The 26,432-nt window shown below is 41.9% G+C and overlaps 2 protein-coding genes across 3 annotated transcripts in view; both read left to right on the top strand.

The window, feature by feature from the left end:
- Positions 1-17,516, top strand: part of PLEKHA4 (pleckstrin homology domain containing A4) — a 55,331-nt gene extending 37,815 nt beyond the window's left edge. The window contains 12 exon segments of the mRNA XM_042473778.1: positions 554-655; positions 3,218-3,286; positions 3,914-3,994; positions 4,916-5,065; positions 6,392-6,490; positions 7,335-7,437; positions 7,552-7,634; positions 9,234-9,381; positions 10,635-10,690; positions 11,530-11,757; positions 13,205-13,373; positions 16,441-17,516. Coding sequence (XP_042329712.1) covers positions 554-655; positions 3,218-3,286; positions 3,914-3,994; positions 4,916-5,065; positions 6,392-6,490; positions 7,335-7,437; positions 7,552-7,634; positions 9,234-9,381; positions 10,635-10,690; positions 11,530-11,757; positions 13,205-13,373; positions 16,441-17,045 — 1,893 coding nt within the window. The 3' untranslated portion in view covers positions 17,046-17,516.
- Positions 17,517-21,876: 4,360 nt separating this feature from the next.
- HSD17B14 (hydroxysteroid 17-beta dehydrogenase 14) overlaps positions 21,877-26,432 on the top strand; it is a 36,477-nt gene continuing 31,921 nt past the window's right edge. The window contains exons 1-2 of one of the 2 annotated variants that reach the window (XM_042474510.1): positions 21,877-22,026; positions 24,561-24,605. In XM_042474510.1, the coding sequence (XP_042330444.1) occupies positions 21,939-22,026; positions 24,561-24,605 (133 nt within the window). In that variant the 5' untranslated portion in view covers positions 21,877-21,938. Of the gene's footprint in view, positions 22,027-23,344; positions 23,447-24,560; positions 24,606-26,432 lie in introns of those variants that run through there. The other variant, XM_042474511.1, reaches the window with a different exon arrangement.

A 26,432-nucleotide genomic window follows, 5' to 3' on the forward strand; every position in this document is an offset into this window, starting at 1 on the left:
CTATGTAAACTACATATGCCTAGCTATAATCAAGAGGAATCTTGTTTGGGTGTCCTTCTGGCTTGTGAGAGAGAGCCAGTGTGGCATAGTGGTTTGAGTGTTGTACTACAACTCTAGAGACCAGTTTTCGATTTCCCTCTCAGCCATGAAACCCACTTGGGCAAGTCACACATTCTCAGCCTTCGGGGAAGGCAATGGCAAACCTCCTTTGAACAAATCTTGCCAAGAAAACCTCATGATAAATTCACTTTAGACTTGCCTTAAGTTGCACACAACACACACACACAGACACACAAATATAGAGAGGCTTGTTAGATTTCTCTGCCATCCTTCAAGCATGCATTCACAGCCACAGAGACTTGAAACTTGGCTTCATTAAAACAATAGCTACAAAAGAAATGGAATACTTCTCAGAATGCTATACCCGTCAATCAATACCATACCATATTCCACCATTTTTCTACAGTTTCACTTAACCATGCCATGAAACACAGCCCTGCTTGTGACCTTCCTTAAGCTCTGCTCCTTAATGCTGCCTTCCCTTTTCCTACAGATCAGCCCCCACTCAGCCTCATCCAGCTACCTGCACCTACCACCCCTGCCTCCCCTGCCTAACCGGTCCACCCCTGGGAAAAGAACATCTTTAGGGACCATGGTATGTGATATTTTTTTAAAAAAATTGCCCTTCATCCTCACTCTGCAGACTAATGATGATGATGGATAAAACAGATATTTAAACAACACAAGAGTTGGTTATGTGTTGTGTGGCATGTTCATTAATGGGAGTAGTGGTGGTGAGAATGATAATGAGGATGATGGTGATGATGATGATTACTTATATCCCAGTCTTCTACCAGCAAGTACTTGCAAACTGAGTTCAAAGAGCAAAGGTAATTGACACTCAGTTAACTTAATAGAGGGGAAAAGAGAAGAGAGGTTGGATCCTTTCCTTTCCCGGTAGACGGTGGTAAAAAGCAAACTGCTGAAGCTGCTCCTAGCTTGTGTGTTATTCTTCATTAATAATTTTGCCATCTTGACCACACTCTGGTGTTGCCTGGCCACATGTGTCCCAGTTTTCATTTGTGAGAAGTTGGTGGGTGTGCAGTGGGTGAGGTTGCTGGACTGAAAACTGAAAGGGCTCCTGTCCCTTTGATGATTATGCTGAAAAAGGAATATCAGTCAGCAAGTGTTGCTTGTCATGTAGCAAGCTAACAAGCAACATATGTGTAAATTCCCTCTTCTATACAATTGGCCTGCCTTATCCACAGATTTTTTATCCATGGATTCAAGGATCCACGGCTTGAAAATATATTTTAAAAATATAAATTCCAAACAGCAAGCCTTGATTTTCCATTTTATATAAAGGACACCATTTTGCTATGGCATTGTATATAAATGGGACTTGAACATCCATGGATTTTGTTAGCCACGGAGGGTCCTAGAACCAAACCCCAACGGATACGAACGACCCACTGTACAACCATCAAAGGTATAGGAGTCCTTTCCAGTTTTTACTCTGGCAACCCTAACAGTGGGTGTTTGTGAGGGAATAAGAGAGAAGACTGAGGGATAGGCTGGGGAAAACAGAAGGCTGCAATGACTGTGATTGTTACCTTCCTTTTTGGGATCTGGGATTACTGTGGAATTCAGGATGTATGCAAGAAAGGCTTCTGCTCCCTGCAGCTGAGTTGTGATCCTGCAAAGTGAAAGTGCTCATAAATATTTGGGTACCAGTGGAAGGGGTCAGAGACATGTGTTTGGCCTTTGCCAGTGGAGATCTTAACAGCATTAGTTGATGAGGCTTTTGTGCTTTCTCTTTATGTGGAGGTCCAGCCTGGCATAAAGGTCTGAGTGTTGGATTGTGACTCTGGAGACCAGGGTTCGATTTCCAGCTGGGCCATGAAATCCACTGAGTCACCTTGAGCAAGTTACATGCTCTCAGTCTCATGCGAAGGCAATGGCAAACCTCCTCTGAACAAATCTGGCCAAGAAAACCCCATGATAGGGTTGCCATAAGTTGGAAACAACTTGGGGGCACACAACAACAACAATGCGGTTTCGTGCAGCTGTTGGGGAAGAGTGTTAAAGGAATACAATTGAGACAGGACCCAGTATTTCCAGATGGCATGGCAGTTAAGGAGGGATGTGGGAGGCTGTCAGACTGGTTACATCATGCAGCAAGTATTGCCCTCTTCCCTTTCTTATCTATGTGGGATGCTGCTATTTATTGTTATTGCTGTTGTTTTACACATTTGCTTATTATTAGTGTTGTGCTTGAAATTAACCTTCTCAAAGTAAAATGGGTAAAAAAATCAGTAGGTGTAAGTATAAAAATTAAAACAGGGCTTCCCACATGCTTGCAATTTGAAATTAAACATTGAAAGGAAAGGAAAATGGATCAGGAAAGTCAAGAATCATCAACATATCTAAAGCATATCTGTCAACATTTCATAGATGAAAACTGCACATGTAACCAAGCAACAGAAGAGTGTGATAAAGATTGCCAAAGTTATTAATGAGGAAAGACACACAAACTGGAAGAGGGTGTAGCAGTTTGCTAAAGAGTGTAATTATCAGCTTAAAGTCACTCAACAGGTACCAATCTTCCAATTATCAGTTGGCATTAAAAGGTCTAAATGGTCTGTAGGCAATCCTTAATCATCTGCCACTTTAGCAATTCAAAGAAATGTTTTTCTGTATACTGGAGCACAGTAACCTTTGCCACTAACTTGTATGCTAGATTGGTATTATTAGTCTCACATTTCCTGTAAGACTGAGAGAATAGGCTGCCAAAGCAATTGTTGGCTAAGTGCAATCAGAACTTGTGACTTTCTGATTCTCTCATTGCTAGGCATGTCACCTCTTATCCAATTCAACAAAAGGTTTCCATGGTACCCTGATTCCACCTAATCTTGGAAAGGAAGGAATTGGCAAAAATATCTCTTAAAATTCCTTGTCTAAGAAAACCCATTAGTCGACAGGCAACTTGAAGATGCAACACAGACATATACACACACTTTGGGATGAAAATGATTATCACAATGTCAAACTACTTCCCAAAGGGTCCTGCATTCTCTTTGTGTGTTTCTGTTTTCTAAGGATAGATCCCTGTAACTTTTATATTGCAAAGAGCTAGAGCCTGGGAGATAAACTTTAGGGGAGCATTTCATCTTGCCTTTGTCTGATATTTATATCTCTTGCTTTACTCTCTTTCCAGAGTCGGACTCCAGTGAGAGAAAGGAATGTCCATCCTGGCAGCGGGCAGCGTTTTGAGAGCGACACTGATGTACGCATTCTTCTTCTCCTCTTATGTAGAGGATATTTAAATATTGGGAGTTTTCCATTGTCACCACTTTTCAAACCACCACAGTTGCTTTTACAAAGACAGTTACAAAACAAGCTGAGATGTAAGAACAGTAACATCAAAAGTAAATCAAAATACAAGAAACAGAGGAAAATTAAAAGAGGAAAGGGTTAAAACACACACACACACAACAAAAATTAGTAATAAAATACCTTTTAGAAAAGGTAACCGTTACCCTGTCTAGAAACAGGAAGAGGAGGAACTTAAGGGATTTTCCCAGGAAGACAGTTCTACAACTGTAGTGCCACCACTGAAAAGGCTCTGTCCCAGTGGATTAATGTAAGCAATATTTGATTCTGGATTTAGCAATCTTAGGGTGGTGTGTGGGTGGACTCCAGGTAATAATCTGTATTACTTCATTTCAAAATGTGATAACGTAGTCCCCAGGTGCATTCCACCAAAAATGCAAAGTCCAGAGACTCTTAGGTGGGGGCATCTCTCTCTAGCCTCCCATTTCAAACAGTCTGTTCCTTTTTATCTGCCAAGTTCAAAGCACTACAGTGCACCTTGTGGCTCCTATTGCAATTCCACTTCTGCTCCTGACTCTAGGCATTATTGACAAAACTGTGTGGCCAAGACAAACTTCTCCGTGGTCTGGAAGATGAAATAGGACAGCTTCGGGCTGAAAAGGTACTTTATTACCTCTTCCCCTTTCTTTTTACTTGTGCGTTGTCTTGTCCCCGCAGCATTTTCTTTCCGAAATGTTGACGGTGGGATTATTGCTATTTTCTGTCAAGTTGTTTTCCACTTATGACAAATGTATAAATGGAAGACTTCCAAGAATGAGAGACCTCGCTGCCCTGCTCAGGTCTTGCAAACTCAGGGCTGTGGCTTCCTTGATTAAAATAATCTATCTGTAGTACTGTATGGTTTCCCTCTTTTTTCTAGTGTTGTCCATTATCAAGCATTATCTTCTTCTCCAATGAGTCATGTCATCTCATGATATGTCCAAAGTACAACAGCCCTAGTTAGTCATCTTGGCTTCCCGTAAGAGCTTGCCTGATTTTCTCTAGGACCCATTTGGTTATCCTTTTAGTGGTCCATGGTATCTGTTGATCTATCTGTCAACAGTTGTGGATATCACCACAACATCCACAAAGAGCCTGTTATGCAAAGGGATCTTACAGTGCCTTTGAGACTAAGTAGGTAGCATGAGCTTTCATAGACTTGAGCCTACTTCCTCAGATGTATTTGGTGGAGTGGAAAGCCCAAGGGCAGACCAGCAGCTGCAGTGCAATAACACGTGAAAGGCTGCACAATTCAAATCTCTCCTGCCTCCCCTCCTGCCATTTTATGGTTGCAAACATAGATGCTGGTTGGGGAAGACTGTGCTAATTTGCCTGTGGTAGTTCCATCTCTGTGCTCCTGCAAGTTTCACAGAAGGAAGGTCTATGCTTGGGCTTTGGCAAAAGGACTTTTGGGGAATACAACTACCTGAATCCTCCTAGTCTGGGAGTTCTTGGTATTTTAGTACAAAAAAGTAAATTCCCCCAAATCTGAGTCTATATAGCTAGGTTAGGCTGATAGTTCCTAAAATCGCTTCTTTTCCAGGAACGTCTGGAAAAGGCCTTAGAGGTGACTCGCCTGAGGCTGGAAGAATGTAAAGGCCAAGATGCCACAATGGAGAAAATTGGGTACCAGCAAAGACAGCTGCAAGATGAGCTGGTACAAATCCGAGCTCGTCTCTGTGACTTGGCGCTGGTGAGTGGCTTTCCAACCTACAGGATGGTTGCCAGTTTGGAGTGACAGAAGATCCTTGAGGAAATAACTATACCCAGAATTTTCAATACAGAACGAAATTCTTTATACAAATATACAAATTTTTTATACAAATAAGTATAACAAGTAAGATTAGGTTATAACTTGAGGCTTTCATTTACATAAAGGAGGCATCTATGTTAGTAGCAATTTTAGTTCTGCAAATGACAGTCCTTATGTAATATTGGCAGCAGTGGTATAAGAGTGAAATGGAGGAGAGTGGCTAGAATCCTGAACAGATTGACAACACACTACAACATCTGGCACTAAAACACACTGCTGAAAAAATCCAGTGTGATACTGCTTTAACTGCTCTGGTTCAATGCTAGGGAATTCTGGGAACTATGGTTTTGAGAGACATTTGGCTGCCTCTGTCAGAGAGCTCTTGTGCCACAATAAACTATGATTCGCAGGATTCTCTAGCACTGAGCAAGGATATTTAAAGTGGTCTCAAACTGGAGGATGTTTGTGCTTATTTAGTCAAAATAACACTATCCCTGCACCTATCAGCAACCCTAAGGGAACCGTAAAAATAATAAAAAAGAAGAAATTAAAAAAAAACCTTTCTGGGGAGGGAAGAAAGGTAAAATAAAATAACATCCTAAATGAGGGCATCTGCTACAAATAACCCATGTAGGAGGGAGCATGCGCAAAAGTGGCAAGATGCTGATTATTATGAATGGAACAGGGAGAAATATAGAACAATGCATAGGAGATGGAATGAAGTGTTACAGAGGAGGACATGGTTGGTTGAAACAGTTTAAAAGCACTCCACTTATCTCTTTGTTGTATATAGATATACAGCTCTTCCACACTGCTGAAATAAAGCAGTTTGACACCACTTTAACTGTCATGGGTCCATCCTCTGATATCCTGGGATTTGTAGTTTGGTATTCAGCCTGGTCAGAAAGCTCTGGTAGCCTCACCAAACTACAGATCTCAGGATTCTGTAGGATAGAGTTGTGGCAGTTAAAGTGGTATCAAACTGCTTTAATTCTGTAATGTGGCTACATCCTTAGATATCTATTTCCTGAGGTGTCATTCTGAAACATGGTAGTCCTGGCCTTATAGACAGCCTTTTTTAAAAATCAGTTTGCACTATATGGAGAATTTGTAAATGGATAACAGAATTATGTATTGTAGTCAAAAACAAAGCTGTGTTAGTCTGTATTAGTATACAGTGGGATCTGGTAATGCCTTTGAGATTGAGAGAGAGATGTTTGTAGCATAAATGTTCATAGATTCATTCTTGTGTTAATTTTTGCACAGGACAGTGAAAGAGCATGGGAGGATTTTGCTGCCCTAGAAAGTGAACTGCAAGTGATGAAGGGCTCTTTAGAGCACATCCGAAATGTAGGGCATCCTCAGGTAAAATGCTCTCTACTTCCAAACCTGATTCTAACAACATCTATGGAATCACTCATAGAATAATTAATACACATCACATATCTCCAAAACAATGGTAACAAAAGATCTAAACCTGTGACTCTGAAAAGCCACAGTTTGTAAGCTGAATAAACTGTACTAATTTTGAGCCTAATTTTTTGTGCACGTGGACAGATAATTATTTTAGTTATAAACATAAATATTTTCTGAGACATGAAATGTTTCACATAAAACACCAGCTTTGGCTGTGATGACTGATGCTGCTGTTTATGCCAAATCATTTAACATTTTAAACAATCTTTATGTAAAGTTTTGATAGCATAGAAACTGGATGTGAGACTATTGCTTGTTACTGATCCTTGTACTGGCTACACATCATTTTATTCTTTTATATATATTTTTCCTGTTGAATTGATTATCCCTTTTATTATTTTTTGGACAAGGAGATGAGCCATGCATAAAATATTAGAGTCTTCCTCTCGTTTCCTGTGGAAGTCCTCTTTGGTCCCTCCTCCCACCTTTTTGGGGTTCGTGTTTCTAGTTTATCTGCTGCCATGAGAACTATAAACTTACTTTTAAAAACACCCACAAATGATGGAAATATGTTAGGTAGCTAATTTCTGTACAATGAGACTTCAGGTGCCTCAACAGAATTCTCCAAGAAAATTACATGCTTCGGAAATTTCTAAGAGCATTTGTTTGCTGTAATTGCACCTAGATCGAATTTATGGTTTTGGTTTAGAGATATGGAATGGAATGGAATGGGTGGGTGGAGATGCAGTACTGATTCAGGTTAGCTCTATCGGTCTGATCTATTCTTCTTTAGGATCAAGCGGCTGCTCAGCAAGATTTGTGGAGGATCCATGATATCCTGGCAGGCTTGAGATCCAGCCAAGCGAACTATCACATCCTGGAAAGCAGAAGATCAGGTGCTTAATGCAATACTTTTAACACTCTGATAGCAAGTTGTCTGTTAACACGCCATCATCAATGCAATGTGTGTGTGAGAACCTCATTAGTACCTTCCACATTTTCTACTGCAGGAGCATCTTTGGCCATCACCCCATCCCTGGATTCTCATTTGGGGGCAAATCACACACCTCTGATGCCTTCCAGTGGAGCAGAGGTATTGTTTGATCTTTGGGTTAAAGGGAAACATGGTCATACCATCCTCTGGTCTTTGACCTTGAAGGACAACATGGTTAGGGTGACATTTGGGGATTTACCCTACTTTGATGTCTCTATTTAAGAATGCCACCCAATCCCAGTTGTTATAATAAAAATATTAGTAGTAGTCATTATTATCATTATCCTACTCTCCTATTATTATCTGAGCACTCCTGCTATTCCACTCATGTCGATGAATTTAACTTGGGGATTTCCTGCCAATTGTTGTTAACTGCCATAAAGTCAACTTCAGCTTACAGCATCCCCATGAATGCGAGACCCCCAAGTCACCTGTCATCAGTAGCCCTGCTTCCGTCTTGCAGACTCAGGGCCATGGTTTCCTTGATGGAATATATTTCTATTCTATGCAGTCTTCCTTTTTTTCCTACTGCCTTCTATCTTATCAACCATTGTTGGCTACATCCACGCTGCAGAAATAATCTGATGTGACACCACTTTAACTGCCACAGCTGAATGCTATGAAATTCTGGGATGTGTAGTTTGTTGTGGCCCCAGAGCTCTGTTTTGCTTCTGGCCTACAGCTCTGCCTGATTCCCCTGTGGCTGAGAAGTGGCTGGATGTGGATTCCTGGAATGAAAGGTTAGATTTGGGTAGAAGGGCAGTTTCAGATTCCTTCTAGTTCCCATAATAAGAGAAGGAGCATGAATTAGTGACACACACCCTTAATTTTTCTGGTTTTGAAAAAAGAAAGCACAGTGTGCACTGGTACCACAACACACTACAATTTCCAGAATTCCATAGCATTGAGCAATAGGAGTTAAAGTGGTGTCAAACTGGTTTATTTCAGCAGTGTGGATGCAACCCTTATTTTTTCTGTTGAATCATGTATTCTCATGATATGTCCAAAGTATGACAATCTCAGTTTAGTCATCTTGGCTTCTAGAGAGAGTTGATTTGCTCTAAGACCCATTTATTTCTTTTTAGCAGTTCATGGTATCCATAGATCTCTTCTCCATCATCACATTTCAGATGAGATGATTTTCCTCCTGTCAGTTTTCTTCACTGTCCAGCTTTCACAACCATATGTAGAAATTGGAAATATTTTGGCATGGATAATCCTAACTTTAATATTCAGTTATATACTTCAGAATCTTATCTAGTTCCTTCATAGCTGCCCTTCCAAGTCCTAATCTGCTTCTGGCTTCTTCTGACATCAGGTTAAGGAAAGCTGTGACAGGATATTGCTTTCAGATTCAAGGATTGTTCACTGCTATGCATTCTTTTTTAAAAAACAGAAAAAGTGGGGATGTGTCACTAATTTATGTTCCTTCCCTTGTTATGGGAACTAGAAGGAATATGAAACTGCCCTTCTACCCAAATCCAACCTTTCATTCCATGAATCCACATCCAGCCATGTCTCAGGCACAGGGAATCAGGCCGAGCTGTAGGCCAGTTGGAAAACAGGCAGCAGGATGCTTTCAATGCAAGAGATCATCCTGTAAATCTGTGCTGTAGGTTTCTGCTCATTTTCCTTCTCCAGATCTGCTTGATTTCCCTGGGTGTTTGCTAAATGGATGTGTTTTGCATTCTTTACCAGCAGAGTCCACCTGCCTCCAGCAGGGAGCAGCCAGGCAGCGTATTGTGCTGTTCAGAGGGGAATAGATGGTCCTCAAACACTGCCTCTAGTGACCCCCCAGAATTTGATAAAGGGAACGCCGTGAAGGGAACAGAAGCAGCTTGCCTGAGTGAGTAACCTGTGGAAAGGTACATCTAGGGTACCTTCTTGGTTTTTAATCTGAGTGTAGCTGGTGAGGGTGGAAAATGTAGTCAATAATAATAATTTTTCAAAAAAAAAAAAATAAATCCTTAACACCTTTGTTGATTTCAGATTTTTCTGGAACCAGTTTCCCACGTGCCGTTTTTGACCTTCAGATCCTGAAATCAGTTTCCCCAAATATTGCACCTTTTGAAAAATTATTATATTCCACTCTATATTGATTATTTGTTCTTGTTCAGTTCAAAGATGTAGCTGTGTTAGTCTGTAGAATCAGTATGTAGAGAGATTTTGTAGCATCTTTGAGATGAACTGAAAGAAAGACGCTGGCAGCATGAACTTTCGTAGACTTAAGTCTACTTCTCTGATGCATTTGGAGGAAGTAGACTTAAGTCTACAAAAGTTCATGCTACCAATCTCTTTTTTTCAGTTAGTCTCAAAAGTGCTACAAAATCTCTCTACATTTGTTGTTGTTGTTTACCTTTAAGTCATTTGACCCCAAGGCAGGGTGTATTATGGATTTTCTGGGCATGAGAATGTGTAACTCACCCAGGATCACCTATTGGGTTTTGATGGCTGAGTGGGCAATCAAACCCTGATCTCCAGAGTTGTAGTTCAAAACTAAAAGCACTACACCACACTGACTCTCATATTGAATATATATATATATTATTTATGAAGGTATTTCTTTACTTATATATTTAATTTTCACATGGCTCTCCCTTACAAATAGCCCAATGTAGGTATGACCTTTTTTATCTTGTTAAAATTTTGTATGCTATATTCTGGACTGCTTGTAGTGCCCAGACACTTCCCAAAGACAGTGCCAGAGGCAAGCATGCTGCAGTAATCTAATCAGAATGTAATCAATGCAGGATTGATGTGGGAAACATCTTCTCCTTTTTATTCCGCAGCCTTTTAATGTCTTTAAAACTCTTCCAACAATTGACCTTTTAAAATTGCCCACAATTCCCCTTCACTTTCCAGTCTCCACTCTCATTGTTCAGGTGAGGATGAGGAACAAGATTCCATTACTATTCATACATGTTTATTCATCCAGTCTTGTGGAATGGCTCTGTATAAGCCTTGGAGAATAGAATTTGTAAGAATTGCTGTAGGACTCATTGCTTCTAGGGTAAAAGTTGAAAGGCAGGGAAATTGCCCTAGGATGGAAAGCTCAGAAGTTTACTGGCCTGTTTTTCTTGTCTTCATTTCTCTCCATAGATCATGGGAGTCACACGAATATACTAAGCAAAGATGCTGAACCCAGCATAGCCAAGGTACAAGATAATCTTTTTGGTTTCAACCAAGGGTCACACAGTATATATACCCCACTCACATCCATGACAGCATTCTCTGAAGATGTGAGTCACAGATGCTGGCGAAACATCAGGAATAAACTCTTCCAGCCACATTACTTTAAAAAAAACCCACAAAAAACTAATCATTTTAGACTTTTGCAGGAGGAGAATCTAGGTGGCACAACAGAACTGAGGGGCGAATATGTGCATTTATTTGTTTAAAAGTGATTTATACAACAAAAATGCTGTTTGAATAATTCCTTTAAGTACTCTTTGGTTTGAGGAGGAAAGCAATGAGGTCTCAACAACTAACAACCTAGATCAGACAACTGGGTGTCTGAAGTATAAGCATGACACTTTGAAATAGTTATCTGCAAATCGTTTTACTTAATAACTAAGGCATAGTTGTATTATGATTGTAATGTAGAAATAACTACTCCTTTAGCAATGTGTGTGGCTTAAATTCTTAGGTATGTTTTGTGCCACAGTGGCTTTTAGCATTCTGTTTTTTCAGAAAAGTAACAATTTTAGTGAGTTTTGAATAAAGAGAAAGAAAACTGAATGAAGATGGTAGCTAACTTAATTTTGGACCTTGGTAGTGTAATCCTTGCTACTTTTCCAAGTTAACTTGGATAACTCTGGTAAAATATATGTTTCAAGTGCTGAAAAAGATAGTATAGAGTGTTTTTATCTTTGTATTGTTTTAACTGTGGGTTGTTGAGGGTTTCTTTGGTTCATCGCCAGAAGCTCCTGTGGGCTGGTGGGGTGATACAAAAATGCTTTAAATCAATAAATAATAATTTTTCACTCACTTCTAGGTGGCTCCCTCTGAAGCAACTGCCCCTCGCAGTGGCCGCATGAGTGCCCAGGAACAGCTCATCAGGATGCAGAGGAACCAGGAGGCCAAAAGAAAAGCAGAAGCTGCCCAGTCCAACTCTCTGGGTCCCTGGCGAGACTCTCTGAAGCGTGGGTCTAGCCGGGTGGGTGTGAAGCTTTGTGGGGAGGAGGACTCTGGTCTTGAGAGAGTGGCAAGAGACAGCAACAAAGTTTCACCCATCTTTTATATTGAGTCACCAAGACTTTGACACTTACAGCCTGGGGAGCAGTGTGATGTAGCAGTACATTTTGAAGGGCAGGTGTTCATCATGGCAGCCCCTAGTGCCCCATGCACACAAAGAACTTGAAAAATGCAGGCAGCTCTGTCGATTCCTATCAACAAACCCATTCTAGCAGTTTTCATTTCCACCAGTAGCAGATCTATGGTAAAACTCATAGGTCTTAATTGTCCATTTCAGACCAAGCCACCATACTTCATATTATAACAGGGTGAGCTTACAACTTGTTTTTGCTAGAAAAATATTTTTCTCTCTAGCTTGGAGAGGCTGTGGTTCCGTTCACAGTGGAAGATGGAAACCTGAGGGTGTTTTTATGACACCATTGTCCCTGATGATAAAAAACAAAACACCTTGGCACTTAGACCTAGGGAGCCCAGGCTCCAGTAAACCACTGCTGGAGAGTGGATGGTAGTGATAGTGGGTGGGTGAGGAATGGTGCTAGGATGCCTGAATGCATGGGGCAATATTTAGTGAACACTGGGTGGATTTCTGGGCTCCCTTCTTCCATTGGGTGATGGGTGGGACTTTTGCGTTCTCTTTGAGGGAGTGGGAAAGCCTAATAGTCTGAGGGGGTCATTCAGACGTCTTTTTTTTGGGTAACAATGCGAATAATCTCACTCATGCATTCTAGCTTTGTTGTTCACACTCTGTGCATATCTGTGAGTTCGGTTGCTCACATGTGCCAGCACTCTAATAAACATGGAGTAGACGAAGCAAATGTTTTCGAAATGCCTTCTAGGCATGCAGAGTTTAATCTTGGATCTATACTTATTGTTTATTCACACTGCCGACAATGTGAATTTAAAAAAACAACAACCCAGTATCGATTATACTGGTGTAAGTGGGATTTTTGGCAGCGCCAAAAAACTAATCGGGTGCATTCGGGATTCATGTGGACAACAAAGATTCAACCCAGGTTCTACCTGGATGATTTTCACTGTCTGAATAACCCCTGAGACAGGCAGATAGAAAGCCAAAGAATTTGGGTTCCCTGGGACTGAAGGTGGTTGGACTTACTTCCTAGGAAATGTGGAATAAAATGCATTGGACCTAAATCCAATTGATAATCCTGACTAGAATAGCTTTGCTTACTGTTCAGCAGTTGATTCAATTGTTCTGCTCCCATTGGGACTAGCAGTTGGATTAAGGGCATGAGGAGGGCTTGGAGAGGGGCTAAGATTGAGCATTTGTCCAGTTACGTGGAATTGTTCTCCAGGTCTTTGATTAAAAATGCAGGGAAAGGACTGTCTCTGTTGCTGTTTTTGCCAGTTTGCTTCGTAACAAGGGGATCATTTTGGGGGTGGAGTGGGGGGCTGCAGGCAGAACTCTCTCTCGCTCATGTCCCCTCCTCCCTCCCATGATTTAATCTCTCCTTCAGCCCCTCCCCAATACCCCCCCTGAGTCATCACCCAAGGAGGGCGAGCAATCTGGGGGACTCAAGCCTCCTCGATGCCCCCCAACCCCTGAGTGGGAACGACAGCGAGTCATCCAGCTCTCCTACGCGCTGGCGGCCGAGGCTTCGCAGCAGCAGGGGAAACGCATCGCAGGTACTAGGAGAGGCAGATGTGTGATTTGCTGGGTTTGCTAGAAGGGCGGGGGTTCAGGTAGTCAGGATCCCAGGATCTCACAGGAAGATGTGAGCCAAGTCACATTTATAATAGCCTTTCTCAGTCTTTTTTTTTTTAACCCTGGAGGAACCCTTGAAATAATTTTCAGATCTCAGGGGACACTCTTTAAAAAATTGGTGTCAGGAAATACCTGTATATAAATTATTACAGTCAGCCCTCCACATTGTGGCTTTGACCTTTGGATCTCAGGAATTTGATTTGAGGAGCAGAACTGAATAGAATTCACAGCAGGCTTTCTGTATCAAAATCCACAGCTTTCTTCAAGTCACTAATTTAGGGTTCAAGAGGTTGGAAGGTTAAGACTCATGCTAAATAACTGGAAGATGGAAGTTGCTGCTGACTTACTGTAGGTCACTCTGAGATCTACCCATGGATCCAAATCTCTTTTCTGCCCACTTCTGCCATAATGTTTCCCATGCCTGTCCTTGCCCAATTATTCCACTTTCACCATCAGGCCATTTTCTTCTCCTTTCCACTTGGCTTCCCCATGCTTGAATTCCTAAGAGTCAACCATCTCTCTCCTGTTTATATTCTTTCTCAATTTCCAGGTTGTTTATTTTCCTATGGGATTTGCACTGGAAAAGTCCCCAGTGGATTAGAAACATTTTAAGGCGGAAGCTAGCTAGTCCCCTTCAGAATAAGGGCTAATTACTGTTTTTTATTTGTTTTATGGCAAGACCCCATTCCTGTAGTAACCATCTCTATTGTCAGGCAGCGCACATCACTCTATGGGTCTCTTATCTCCATATTTAGTAAACCTATTATTTCATCTTTTTCTACTGAGATGCAACATGAGTTTGTACATACGAAAAGGAGATATGATATTTACATTTCATTATTCTAGTTTACTAGTTACATTTTTTCTTTTTCTTTTTTGATGTTCTGGGAGTTACACATGGCTTGTCCATTCTCTATATACATTTAAATTGAAGCAAGCTGCTGAATTTTGAGAACAATGACAATCTATACTCTGGTGCTCACAGAGGGATGAATGCCTCTTGTTTTCGTTTTTCTACAAAATAAGAGATTATTGACCAAATACTCCAGTGTTTGTTAGGGCCTGGCAGAACACTGAGAAAGCACTAAAATAGGGCCAATATTAGGGTTTGGAAGGAGGAGAGTGTGTCTTAATCATATTGTGTCCATCCATGTACATCTTCCTACTGTACCTGTGCCACCTCCTTGGATGGGTTTAATTGGTGGTTACATCAAGTGGCTGTAATTAAAATCTATCATAATGTCCTGAAGCCATGGTTGGCTTTGCTATTAAGCATACTGAGGTGCCTAGGGTTGCCAAGGTAGGACTGTGAGACCTTGGAACAACTCCATGTGATGTCAAAGGCAGGGACGCTCATGGTATTAGAATGGAGAAGTTGCAACAGGCAGCCTGCAGTAAAACCATTAAGCATCAGCTACAGTTGTAGACAGTATGCCATTCAAATAGAAAACACCAAGTCTATATATACATACAGTTTTCAAGGCAGTAATTTCTCCCTGGTATTCTTTTTCCTTATCCTGACAACCAGAGAAGAGGGTCCAGGCCCTGAGACCTAGACACTAGAGGTGACTGTGCCAGGCAGCAGATACTGGGGGGCAATAGTATCTGACTCCTACCTGTTGCTCCTGAACTTTGTGCTGTTTTCCTTTGCTCTAGGCACTTGGTATCCACTGGGGTTTGGTTCCAGGACTCCTCATGGATACCAAAATCCATGGATCCTCAAGTCCCAATATATATAATAGCATAGTAAAATGGTGTTCCTTGTATAAAATAGTAAAATCACGGTTTGCTTTTTGGAACACACACACCACACACAATATTTTCAAGCCATGAATAGTTGAATCCATGGATGAAGAATCTGTGGATATGGAGGGTCAAATGTACTGTGTATGCATTACAGTCCCTTAAATTACCTATTGGGGAAGATGTTCCTCCATTACCACCAAGGTTGAACAGGGATGATGATGATGACCTTATTCATTGATATCCTGCCTTTCTCTCAATAATGAGAATGAAGGTGGCTAACAATGTATTTAAAACCAATACTGATTAAAACTACAAGAGCATCAATAAATGTATAAATTTATAAGGTTCATAACATTAAACATTAAAAACATAAAAAGCTATTGAAAGACAGCCTTAAAAACAGCACCACACAGCATCAAAAGTCTATCCCAATCAGTTTCTCAAAGCCTTCTAGAAAAGAGTCAACTGCCATTCTGTCAGCTTCTGTATTTGCACTGGGTGGGGTATCATCTTCAAGCAGCAAAAATGGCTTGGGCAGCCCTATCCGGAGCATTGCAGGGCATTACAGGAAATTGAAAGTGGCAGCTTGTGGTCATATATTTCAAGTTAAGGGCCCCCAAGAGTAGGCATTAACAGTTAAAGATGTTATCAGTGGAAACTTGAGGATATGGAGGGGATCAGAATCCTTGATCTGTAGAGAGATCTTATAGCACCTTTGAGACTAACTCAAAGAAAAAAGTTTTGTACACTTCAGCCTACTTCCTCAGATGCTTTTGCTAAGATTTGATCTTTCAAGATGTAACTCTTTACTTCATTCATGCATGCAAAACATTTTTTAGAAAATAATAATGCAGTTTTGTACTCAATGCAGAAGACTTTTTGCATACACAGGCTTTTTCTAGAAAATTAACTTGCACAAAAAAGTGTTGTTGTTTGGCATAAAATCTTTTTGTTTTTGCAAGACCCCACTTTTTATGACACAAATAGTATCTTTTGCATATGATTTTTGCACAAGAATCACACTGTTTTGTGTAAACTAATTTTTGATGCAAAAAAAAAGTCACTAAGTGCAAAGAATTGTAGAGCTGTTCACTATTTTCTTGGCAGGATGTCTTGAGGTGTCATTGAATGCAAGAACATTTGCAATAATAATATCCATGTCAGTTTATTTTATTTGCTGCCTACAGAACTCAAGTGACCAGATGATGGATGGATATTTTGTAATTTTGTTTTTCCTACCAGGAAGGACCAGCTCTCGTTCCTCCTTAGAAGACATCTCTGCAGCCCACGATAGCCTGAACCATCAGCACCTCCCCAGTGATGCCACCTCCAAAGACTCAGAGTCCAGTAGTAAGATATCTGAGCATGACCAAAGATCCTCTCGAAACCTAAGTTGTAGTGGTTACTCTAGCCCAGCAAACCAGGCACCATCTTCATCCCAAACAGTCAATCAAGCGCTGTGTGCCTCAGAAGCTTCTGTTTGGTCATTGCCTTGCCCTGAGGAAGACAACCAATTGTCCTCAAAGCCCAAGACTCCACAGTTGATGCCTCGCCTGCTAGAATCAAACAATGAGAAGCCACCTCTGATCCATATTCCTCACCCGGTGGCACCTTTGCCTCAGTCTGTCAATTGGAACTTGTCACTTTCCAGAACAGCCAACTGGGTTGCACCTCCATTATGGGATTATGAAGTGTGGGCATCTGAGCGAAGTCTTGTGGGTAGCCAGGCCCAAGCCAATGGCAGGTGCCTCAGATGGAGAGGTGAGGACGAGTCCCACCACGTTGTGACGTATCTTGGAGAGGCTGCCCAGCCTGTCAAGGTCACATTGGTGAAATCCAGTTTTTAATTCATATTTGTAGAGAAATATAAAAAATATAAGTCTTGCGGTGTGTTGAAGAAATAGGTAAAGGGCCATAGAGCTAGCAGTCTCAGATTGTCTGCTTCCATGTTCATCCCTTTGTGTAGCACTCCTAACAGTAGGTACTATTCCCCATTTTGTAACCTTGCTTTAAAATCCTTGTCTTAAATCCCAGGGGTCTAACTTGCAGAAGCACAGCAGAGAAGCACTCTTAAATGCAAGTTTCCAATCCAAGAATATCTATGCTTATTTGGTTATAAAAGCATATGAAATATATGAGCTATCCCATCTGTGTCACACTAAGCTTGTTTTACTAGGTATAGTGCTTTATGCTGAGTCTTCATTCCAATAGCCTTGGGAGCAAGCTGATTACACTCATCCTTCCATATTTGCGGATTTTGATTAATATGTTCCCTATAGGAATATCTGGGTCCTCCAATGCAACTCTGTGGTCAACTTTAACTAAAGGTTGCACTGAAAGACCTAGAGATTCCTAGAGAGAACACTCCACTAGGCATTTGTAGTACCCCCAGTGCAGTTCTATGGTCAGTGTCTGTCGGACATTGGCCATAGAGTTGCACTGGAGGATCTAGAGATTCCTAGAGAGGTGTCCTCTCAGCTAAAAACATGGTGTTTTTGTTATTTGTTGTTTTTCCATATTCATGGGGTTTTTATGCTCCTAACCCTAGCCAATATGGAGGGACAAGTGTAATTGTTAGTTCCATGTCCAGGGATACATGACAATTCTCATGTTGGCCCGCAGTTGGGAAATCTATATTCAGAACTCTGCATACCCAGAAACTCAATGCTTTCTGTGTGAGTGAAACTGAGCCTGAGGTCAACAGGCTTGTTTAGGGTCACATAATGAATTTGGGAAACAGGTGTTAATCTAACATTCTATACACAGGATAAATATTTAGCTCATTTTCCTAACTACGCTAACGGATGCTTTCTTTATGGAGTTTATTCCATGCAGAAATGGGATTTAAATAGGTAAAATCCCGCAAAAGCAGGATCTTTTTCAGATGACATCAGGGGACATCCTGTACAGAAAGTGGACAAATCCCTCAAAAGCGGGGTTGTTTTCAGACAACACTGGGGGCACTGAGCATTAATCTGGCATTAACCCACACAGAAAGTGGACAAAATTGACTGCTTTTTACTGTAGAGATTTTCCTGAAAGTGAAAAGTGGCTGATTTTGTCCATGTGCGGGTTAATGTCAATTAACGCTCAATGCCCCCCCCCCCAGTGTGTTCGAAAAAAGATCCTGCTTTTGCAGGATTTTTCCGGGATTTAAATCCCATTTCTGCATGGGATTTGGGCACTTAGCCTCCCATGTGATAAACTCCTATTGTTGGGAAGCTCATACACAAGGAGAGGAACATGCATTCACATCTGCTTGCCTCTGCAGATGTCTGTTTTAACATTCATACATGCTTATTTTCTTTTGAGGCACATGGTACGGCTGCAGTATGATGTTTTGTGCTTTGTTGACAGATCTGCAGAAGTTTTTTGATTAAATTCACAAAGTTTATGTTAGTACTTTACCTTGAAGGCATGAAACAACTACAGCAAGAACTAGGTGTTACCCAATTTACAAAGATTTTTCTGGAGGCAACTGGTAATCTCTACAGAAGATCAGAGAAGTGGCTACTGAAAAGGCTTTGCATAACATTTTGCAGCTTTGATAAGAAAGGCAAGGACAGTAAATTTGAGAGGAGGGGTTATGCATGCTAGACATCTAGGCACGGTCATAAGTCTGGTACAGAGGCTTGCTCAGCATTTTAGGGCATGCCTATATTGACATCTTTTCCTGCTTGCCTTGGCGTGGCTTTGCTTGGCCTCTCAGTCCCTTTGATACATTTTTAGTCTTTTCAGATTGCTCAACTATTGAATGGACCAGGTAACTTTTTAAAAAAGCGTCTAGCAGTTTGCTAAGTATGGGTACCCTGAAAAAAAGCAGTTTGACCTCTGCTTCCAGGCAGCTCAGCAGTAACTCAAAATTGTATAATGGCAGGAAAAGAAAGAAAAGACAAAGACGTCTATTATTGGGATGGGTGAGCTGGCATTGGGCATACAATTGAGGGTGATGGTGGGAAGAAAACAAATATTTGATCTAGGAGGAATGTTTTAGGCATTGGCTGTGCTGAGAAAGATGATTATGGGATATCTGTCCTGACAAGCAAGAGAGGTGTCTCCTATAGTTTAGTCCTTGCAAAAAAGGATGTTCCAACTCCGATGCCCTTAAAACTTGGAACTGGATCATTGAACAGAGCAGGACAAAAAGATGGGGTGTGGATTAAGCAAACCATTTGTGAGTTTGTACAGGTTGCCAACGCCTGCATCAACACCAGATTCTGTCTGATCATGGAAGTTAAACAGGGCTAGCCCTGGTTTGCATTTGAATGAGAGACCACCAACAAATACCAGGTGCTGTAGGGTATATTTCAAAGGGAGGAATTGGCAAAACACCTCTGAGTAATTCCTTGCTTAAGAAGACCCTATGAAATTCATAGTTGCCATAAATCAACAGGTGATTTGAAGGTACGTACACACACACACACACACACACACACACACACACAGACTGCCAGGCACGGACATATCCTTAGGCACAGAACAGCTAAAAAGAAGGAAGGAAGGAGGTGGTAGGAGAGAGAGTCTGGTGAGGTGATGGTGGAAGGTCATGGGGAAAGAGTGGGTTTTTTACGTTTGCCTCACTTTATCGCAATTGAAGCCAATCACAGTAGGATTAGAACTGGTTTCAAATGGGAACAACGGTCATATAACCTGATCAGTAATTTGCTTTAAATCATAGTGGGAATGCAGTGAGTTAACGGAGCAGTCTCAACCCAGATGTGGCTAGATGGATACACTGTTCTGCCAAGGTGCCCATCTCCAGTTGCATCTTTACTTTCTGCAACCCTTAGCTCTGCAAAGGAATAGTTCCCTTCTCATTACAGTCCTCAATGGGAAACTGGAGTTGAGATTTAGCAAACTGCCCCCAAATAAGGACTGGGAAATCCCCCTTCACAAGACCTCTGCCCAAATCAAAAAAATTCAAGAGACCCCAAAGTGATACAGACTGAATGAGGCGCCGCTATTGGAATAGCTGCCCCCTGCACTGCAAAGGTAAATATTTCTGAATATGGGGGGCAATAGTGGGAGGAGGAAAGGGAGATTCCTGGATAGGTACTTGTTCCCACCTAAGGAAGTAACTGCTGCAATCTCCCCTTGTCTTTTTAACACTAGCTGCTTACCATCGTCTCATGTGTGATCAATTCCAATTTGTATATTCAATAAACGTTTAACATGACACATCTCACGAGTCTTGGCCTTTTTATTTCAGAGCCCTGGCTTATTTGTCCATGCTTTCCTTTGTGTTTCTTTGATCACAATTATGCTTTGTACTTCAAAGACTTTCTTCTAAACGAGAGGAAAAGAGCAATGGTAAGGCTTCAATTTCTTTGCACTTAATATTTCAGCTCTCCTGCAAAGAACTCAGAGCAATGTGCCGTAATCTTTTCTTACTTCTGTGCCACCCCTATTCACACCAGCCCTGTGAGGTAGGCTGCGGCTGAGTGAGAATGTCCCAAAGTCATCCAAAGAGCTTTATGGCTGCAGACTATGAGACATAGTCAACAGGATTTTTCAGTCAAATGCCCTTCAGATGTTTTGGACTACAATCTCTAGAGATAAAGCTGGGAATCGAACCCTGGTTTATGATATTGTCCAGTTCCTTCATAGTTGCCCTCTCCAATCTTAGGTCCAAAACACACTGCAGAAATAATCCAGTTTGAGACTGCTTTAATTGCCCTGCCTCAGTGCTAGGGAATCCTGGGAACTGTAGTTTATTGTGGCACCAGAGAGCCCTGACAATGTCTCACCAAACTACAGATCCCAGAATTCCCTAGCATTGGGCCAGGGCAGGTAAAGCGGTCTCAAACTGGATTATGTGTTTTGGACCCTTGTTGTTGTTGTTATTATTATTATTATTATTATTAACCTTTATTTATAAAGTGCTGTAAATTTACACAGCGCTGTACATATAATCTTTATAGTTTTCTTCTGATTTCTTGACTGCAGTCTCTCTTCTGCTCACTCTGAAGGAAAATATGGGAACCCTTTTAACTATTTCAGTTTTCAACTTGTCTAGGACTGTGTCCGCACTGCAGAAAATAATCCAGGTTGACACCATTTTAACTGCTGTGATTCAGTGCAACTCTGGGAATTGTAGTTGATTGTGGAACCAGACTTTTCTGACAGAGAAGGCTAAATATCTCACAAAACTACAATTCCCAGAATCCCACAGCATTAAAGTGGTGTTGTGCAGGGAAGATACAGCCCTGGGGTTAATGTTTCAGGCTATAGGAAATTTAGGCCGCATCCACACTCCAGAAATAATCCAGGCTGACACTTTAGATGTCACAGTTTAATGCTATGGAATCCTGGGATTTGTGTAGTTTGTGGTGGCACCAGAGCTCTCTGAGAGAGATGGTTAAATGCCCCACAAACTACAAATCCCACACTTAACATTTGTAGGTATATTACACACACACACACATATATACCATATATATATATATATATATATATATATGTATGTGTGTGTATAGTTGTATAAATAAATAAATCCAAAATCTAAAACACTTCTTGTACCAAGCATTTGGGATAATAAGAGAGGGAGGCTCAACCTTAATTTTAACATTTTTTTCATTCCCCCACATAAAACCCTGGACTACATTTCCCAGAGTGCCCCGTGCGAGAAACGCGCATGCGCAGTGCGCAGTGGGAGGGAAACCACATGCTGCTGCTGCTGCTGAGTGTTTAAAAACCAGCTGGATGTGGAGAAACTGGTCAGAGCTGCGAGAACCGCTGTCATGGCTTGTGGACTGCGATACCCGGGGAAGGTGGTCATAGTGACAGGGGGCACCAGGGGGATCGGAGAAGGAATCCTGAGAGCCTTCGGTGAGGAGGAGGAAAGGGGAAAGGATTGGGGGAAGGAGGAGGGAAATACTGGGCTTCAGACCTTTGGGAAACCAACCTGAAAGTCTTGGAGTCCCCAGTCTAGATGCTGTGGGGCAGAAATAGCTGGCTAAAAGCACTCTGTACATGCTCAGAGGCAATAGTGTCTGGGGTAGTGGTTTTGATATCCCCCAGTCTAGATGTGCTGAGGCAGGGAAAGCTGGCTAAAAGCACTCTATACATGCTCAGAGGCAAACCTATGAGAAGCTAGCCTGAAAATCTTGGGAGTCCCCCAGTTTAATTCGTTGGGGCAGGAAAAGCTGGCTAAAAGCACTCTGTACATGCTCAGAGACAAAAATGTCTGGAGCATATCTCAGATGTCTTGCCAGTAGGGTGACCAGATGTCCTAACTGCAAAGTAGGACAAGGCATTTTGGAATTCCTCCTGGATGGAAGTTTGAAATGTCAGGCAAGTCCTGGAAAAGGAGGACATCTAATCACCCTGCTTGCCAGCATTTGCTCTCTTGAAGCCACTTCAGCAGATGCATCATTCATCCAAAAATGTTATTCCATCTCCCTTCAATAATTTTGTCTTTATTGTATGTTTTAGTGCTGAGCTATAAACTGCGGATGGGAATCAGGAACTGTGTTGTGAGTTCTGCTTTAAGGGGAGGAAAAAAGATGAGAAGAGGAAGTGGGTTTTGGAGACTTATGCACTTTGTGTATTGTGTGTTGCGTGTTTTCAACTTGTTTCTGACTTATGGCGAGCCTAAGACAAGCCTATCATGCAATTTTCTTGGCAAGATTTGTTCAGAGGAGGTTTGTAATTGCCATCCTTTGAGGCTGAGAGCGTGTGACTTGCGCAAGGTGACCCAGTGGGTTTCATGTCCAAGCTGGGAATTGAACCCTGGCCTCTGGAAGTCATAGTCCCACAATATCTGGAGAGCCACATATCCCCCATCCATGAACATCTGTGGGAATTATGTGGTCCTGCAGCTGTTGTTGAACTGCCCCTCCTAACATGCCTCACAATTTACTCTGCTGGCTAGGGCTGCTGGGAGTTGCAGTTCAATGACATTTGGAGGGCCATACAATTTCTTTCCCCTGTTTGATCTGTATGTGGACAGAGGAACAAGTATAGTGGAGAACACTGACTGTGAGGCTGAAGAGCTGTGAACACAAAATGTTGTTGCTAGGTAAACACAGCCCATTCCTCTGAAATTTGTACCTTTTAGAAATGTCAACTCTTGTGCAATTCTATGTAGGCTTTGTCCTACTACTTCTTGTATACAATCACTTTATGCAGAGTCAGAATGCCGTTCTTTTCAAAGATTAACCAGAACCACCACATAGTTTGTGCGTAATGAAATGGAGCAAGCACCAGAAAGTTGTGGACTATTCTTCTGCTCCACCTTCTCCCTGTTGTGAGTGTATCTGACCTCCTGTGTCCTGTTGTCATTGTTGTGTGCCTTCAAGTTGTTTCTGGCCTATGGTGACCCTAGCAGCTCAGCCATGGAAAACCATTGGGTGACCTTGGGCAAGTCACGCTCTCTCAGCTTCAGAGGATGGCAATGGTAGCCCCCCTCGCTCTGAAGAAACTTGTCAAGAAACCTCTGTAATAGAGATGCCCTAAGTCAGAAACGACTTGAAGACATAAAGCAACAACACAATAAGCAAACCTATCTTCTTAGGGGCTTGCCATTGCCATCCTTGCCCAGGGTCCCCCAGTGGGTTTCCATGGCTGAGCCAGGATTTGAACCCTGGTCTCCAGAGTCATAGCCCCACGCTCGAACCACTGGGCCATGCTGGCTCTCTCTGTGGCTTGCCTAGTATATATATATATTTAACACACCAACCCTATTCTGAAAACCACTGATTTGTATGTTAGAAATGATAGAATTTCTTTACCAAGTTGACCACTGCCGAGTATTTGCCACCCTCTTTTCATTGTGTGGCAATAGATGGTGATAGAGGAATATATGTTTCCAAAGAGACATTTTTGTGTTGTCACAGTTTTATTTTTTCCAGTTTAACTGATCTGGCCTGGAATGAAACTGCTGTGCTGTGGTTAGACAGATAGGGGTGATTCATTTGTATTTTAATTTCATTTTTAGGCAGTTGTCAGCAAGAAAAAACTATTTATTCAGCATAGCCAGTGGTGAGAAATTTTGGGAGGTGCAGATGGGGGTTATTCATTTGTATTTTAATTAAATTTTATAGACATTTGTCAGCAAGAAAAAAAACTAATTATTCAAAATAGCCGGTGGTGGGAAATTTTGGGAGGTGCAGTTTAACAGCCACATGATTCTCATCCCATCCTCCCTGAACCTGGCATTCTGCAGATGTGTTGGTCTGCAAATTCCATCACTCCTTGCCAACATGAGATCTGGGCAAGCACAACTGAGCCCCAGATTGGGGTAGGCTGGTTGGTCTTGAGATGAGATAACTGATGGTAGTATAATCCAAGTTCTTTTATTTTGAATCTGTTGCATTAGATTTTGCTTGGCATTCATTTCCCCTCTTTGCTTTCCTTCCCAGTTTGCCAAGGAGCCAAAGTGGTTTTCTGTGCACCAGGATCTGAAGGTGAGATGATTTCTCTCCATACCCTATTAGAGAGTCTGTTCACTAACCTGTTCACAAAGTTTCTTTCTTAGGCTGGTTAATCTAAAATGCTTTTTACACCATGGAACTGTAATCATCCCTCCCTGAATGTCCCTGATCTACGTTTCTGCAAAGCATTTCCCCAAATGCTCCCATCGTTCCTGATCATTGGTCATGCTGGTGGAGGCTGATAGAACTTGGAGTCCAAGAACATCTTGAAGACCATCAGTTCTCCAGTTTTGATATAATGTAGACAGATGAAAGTCAAAATCAGTGAATTTTTTGGTCCAATTTGAGGTGCTGCTAAGGGGAGAAATGGAAGGATGAGAAATCTGTATGGGTTGAATAACTGGTTTTTGTGCAGCTGTACCAGAAGAGACATATCAGACGGAAGTGGTATCCCAATTCCCATCATGCGTGCTTTACTGCAAAACCAACTTTTACACTGCATTTCAAATGGCCCTTTTTTCTCCCCTTTATCTCTGAAAATTGTATTCAATTATCTCCTGAATCTTAGGGGTCCCATGGACTAGAAACTTGAGCTGGGATTTAAACCTGGCCCATTTCATGTCTACCACAATACATAATATTTTGAGCCTTTCTTTTTTCACTTGTTCCAATCTAAGCCAGTCTCTACTCCCACCACTAGGTGGAACTGCTTCCCTGTATTTTTCTGTCTATTTTTCTCAAATCCTGGGGTTTGTACTGTAGTTGGGAAAGAGACTAAGTGTTCTCTGCTAGAGAGCGCTAGTCAACTCTTTTACACTATAGCACTAGAACTCTCTAGCATAGAATTCTAATTACTTCACCAAGCTACAAGTCCCAGCATTACATAGTATAGAGCTATGGTAATTAAAATGGTATTAAATTACTGTGACTGTGCAGTGTGGATAAACCCTAAGAAAAAAGTGGGAAGCATGTGGCCCTGTAGCCATTTATTGCTGAACTGCAACTCCCAGCATTCCTGGCCAGTAGCTGTGCTGGCTAGGGCTGCTGGGTCTTGCAGTCAAGCAGCATTTGGAGGCTGCATGATTTGTATCCCGTCCTTGGAAGATGTTCTGCAGATGGCAGGAACTTGGTGGGAAATGTTGGTTAATTTTAGCATAAAGCATAGGTATGGGAGTCTGTTCCCTCTGTGTCCAGTTTTTGACCATACCATGGAGTGTGTGCAGCTTCAAATCTTCATCCTATTGGTTAATCTTAGCTAAAGAAGATCCATGGAATCAATTGGATAGGGAAACTCAGGAATCCAGGTAGAACATGGGTTGGATCCACCTGGCCTGCACGCATGTCACAAAGACTGTGAGTAAGAGAGATGTCTCCCAAATTAGGATGTGGCTTGTCTCTCATTCCTTTTGCAAGGCAGGTGTCAGGAGTGGGTATCTGTGGACACTTGGAAAGGCCCATACTATTGCATGGACTTCTTACATTCACCTTCTGGAGCCTTCTGGCCTGTTGCCTCACTTCTTTAATAGAATCATAGATTTGGAAGAGACCACAAGGGCTGTCCAGTCCAACCCCTGATATGCAGAAACACACAATCTAATCACCCCCAATAGATGAGTGTGCAGCCTCTGTTTAACTCCCCCCCCCCCCCCCCCATCAGGGGGGGCCCCCCCCCTCCCCCCCCCCCCCCCCCCCCCGGAAAGGTAGAGACTGCCACACTCTGAGGGAATGTGTTCCACTGTCAAACAGCTCTTACTGTCAGGAGGTTCCTTCTAATGTTGAAATGGAATCTCTTTTCCTTGAGTTTGAATCCATTGCTCTGAGTCCTATTGTCTGGAGCTCCAGAAAACAAACTTGCTCCAT

This window comes from Sceloporus undulatus, chromosome 6 (genome assembly GCF_019175285.1).
Source record: "Sceloporus undulatus isolate JIND9_A2432 ecotype Alabama chromosome 6, SceUnd_v1.1, whole genome shotgun sequence".
Classification (NCBI taxonomy): Eukaryota; Metazoa; Chordata; class Lepidosauria; order Squamata; family Phrynosomatidae; genus Sceloporus; species Sceloporus undulatus.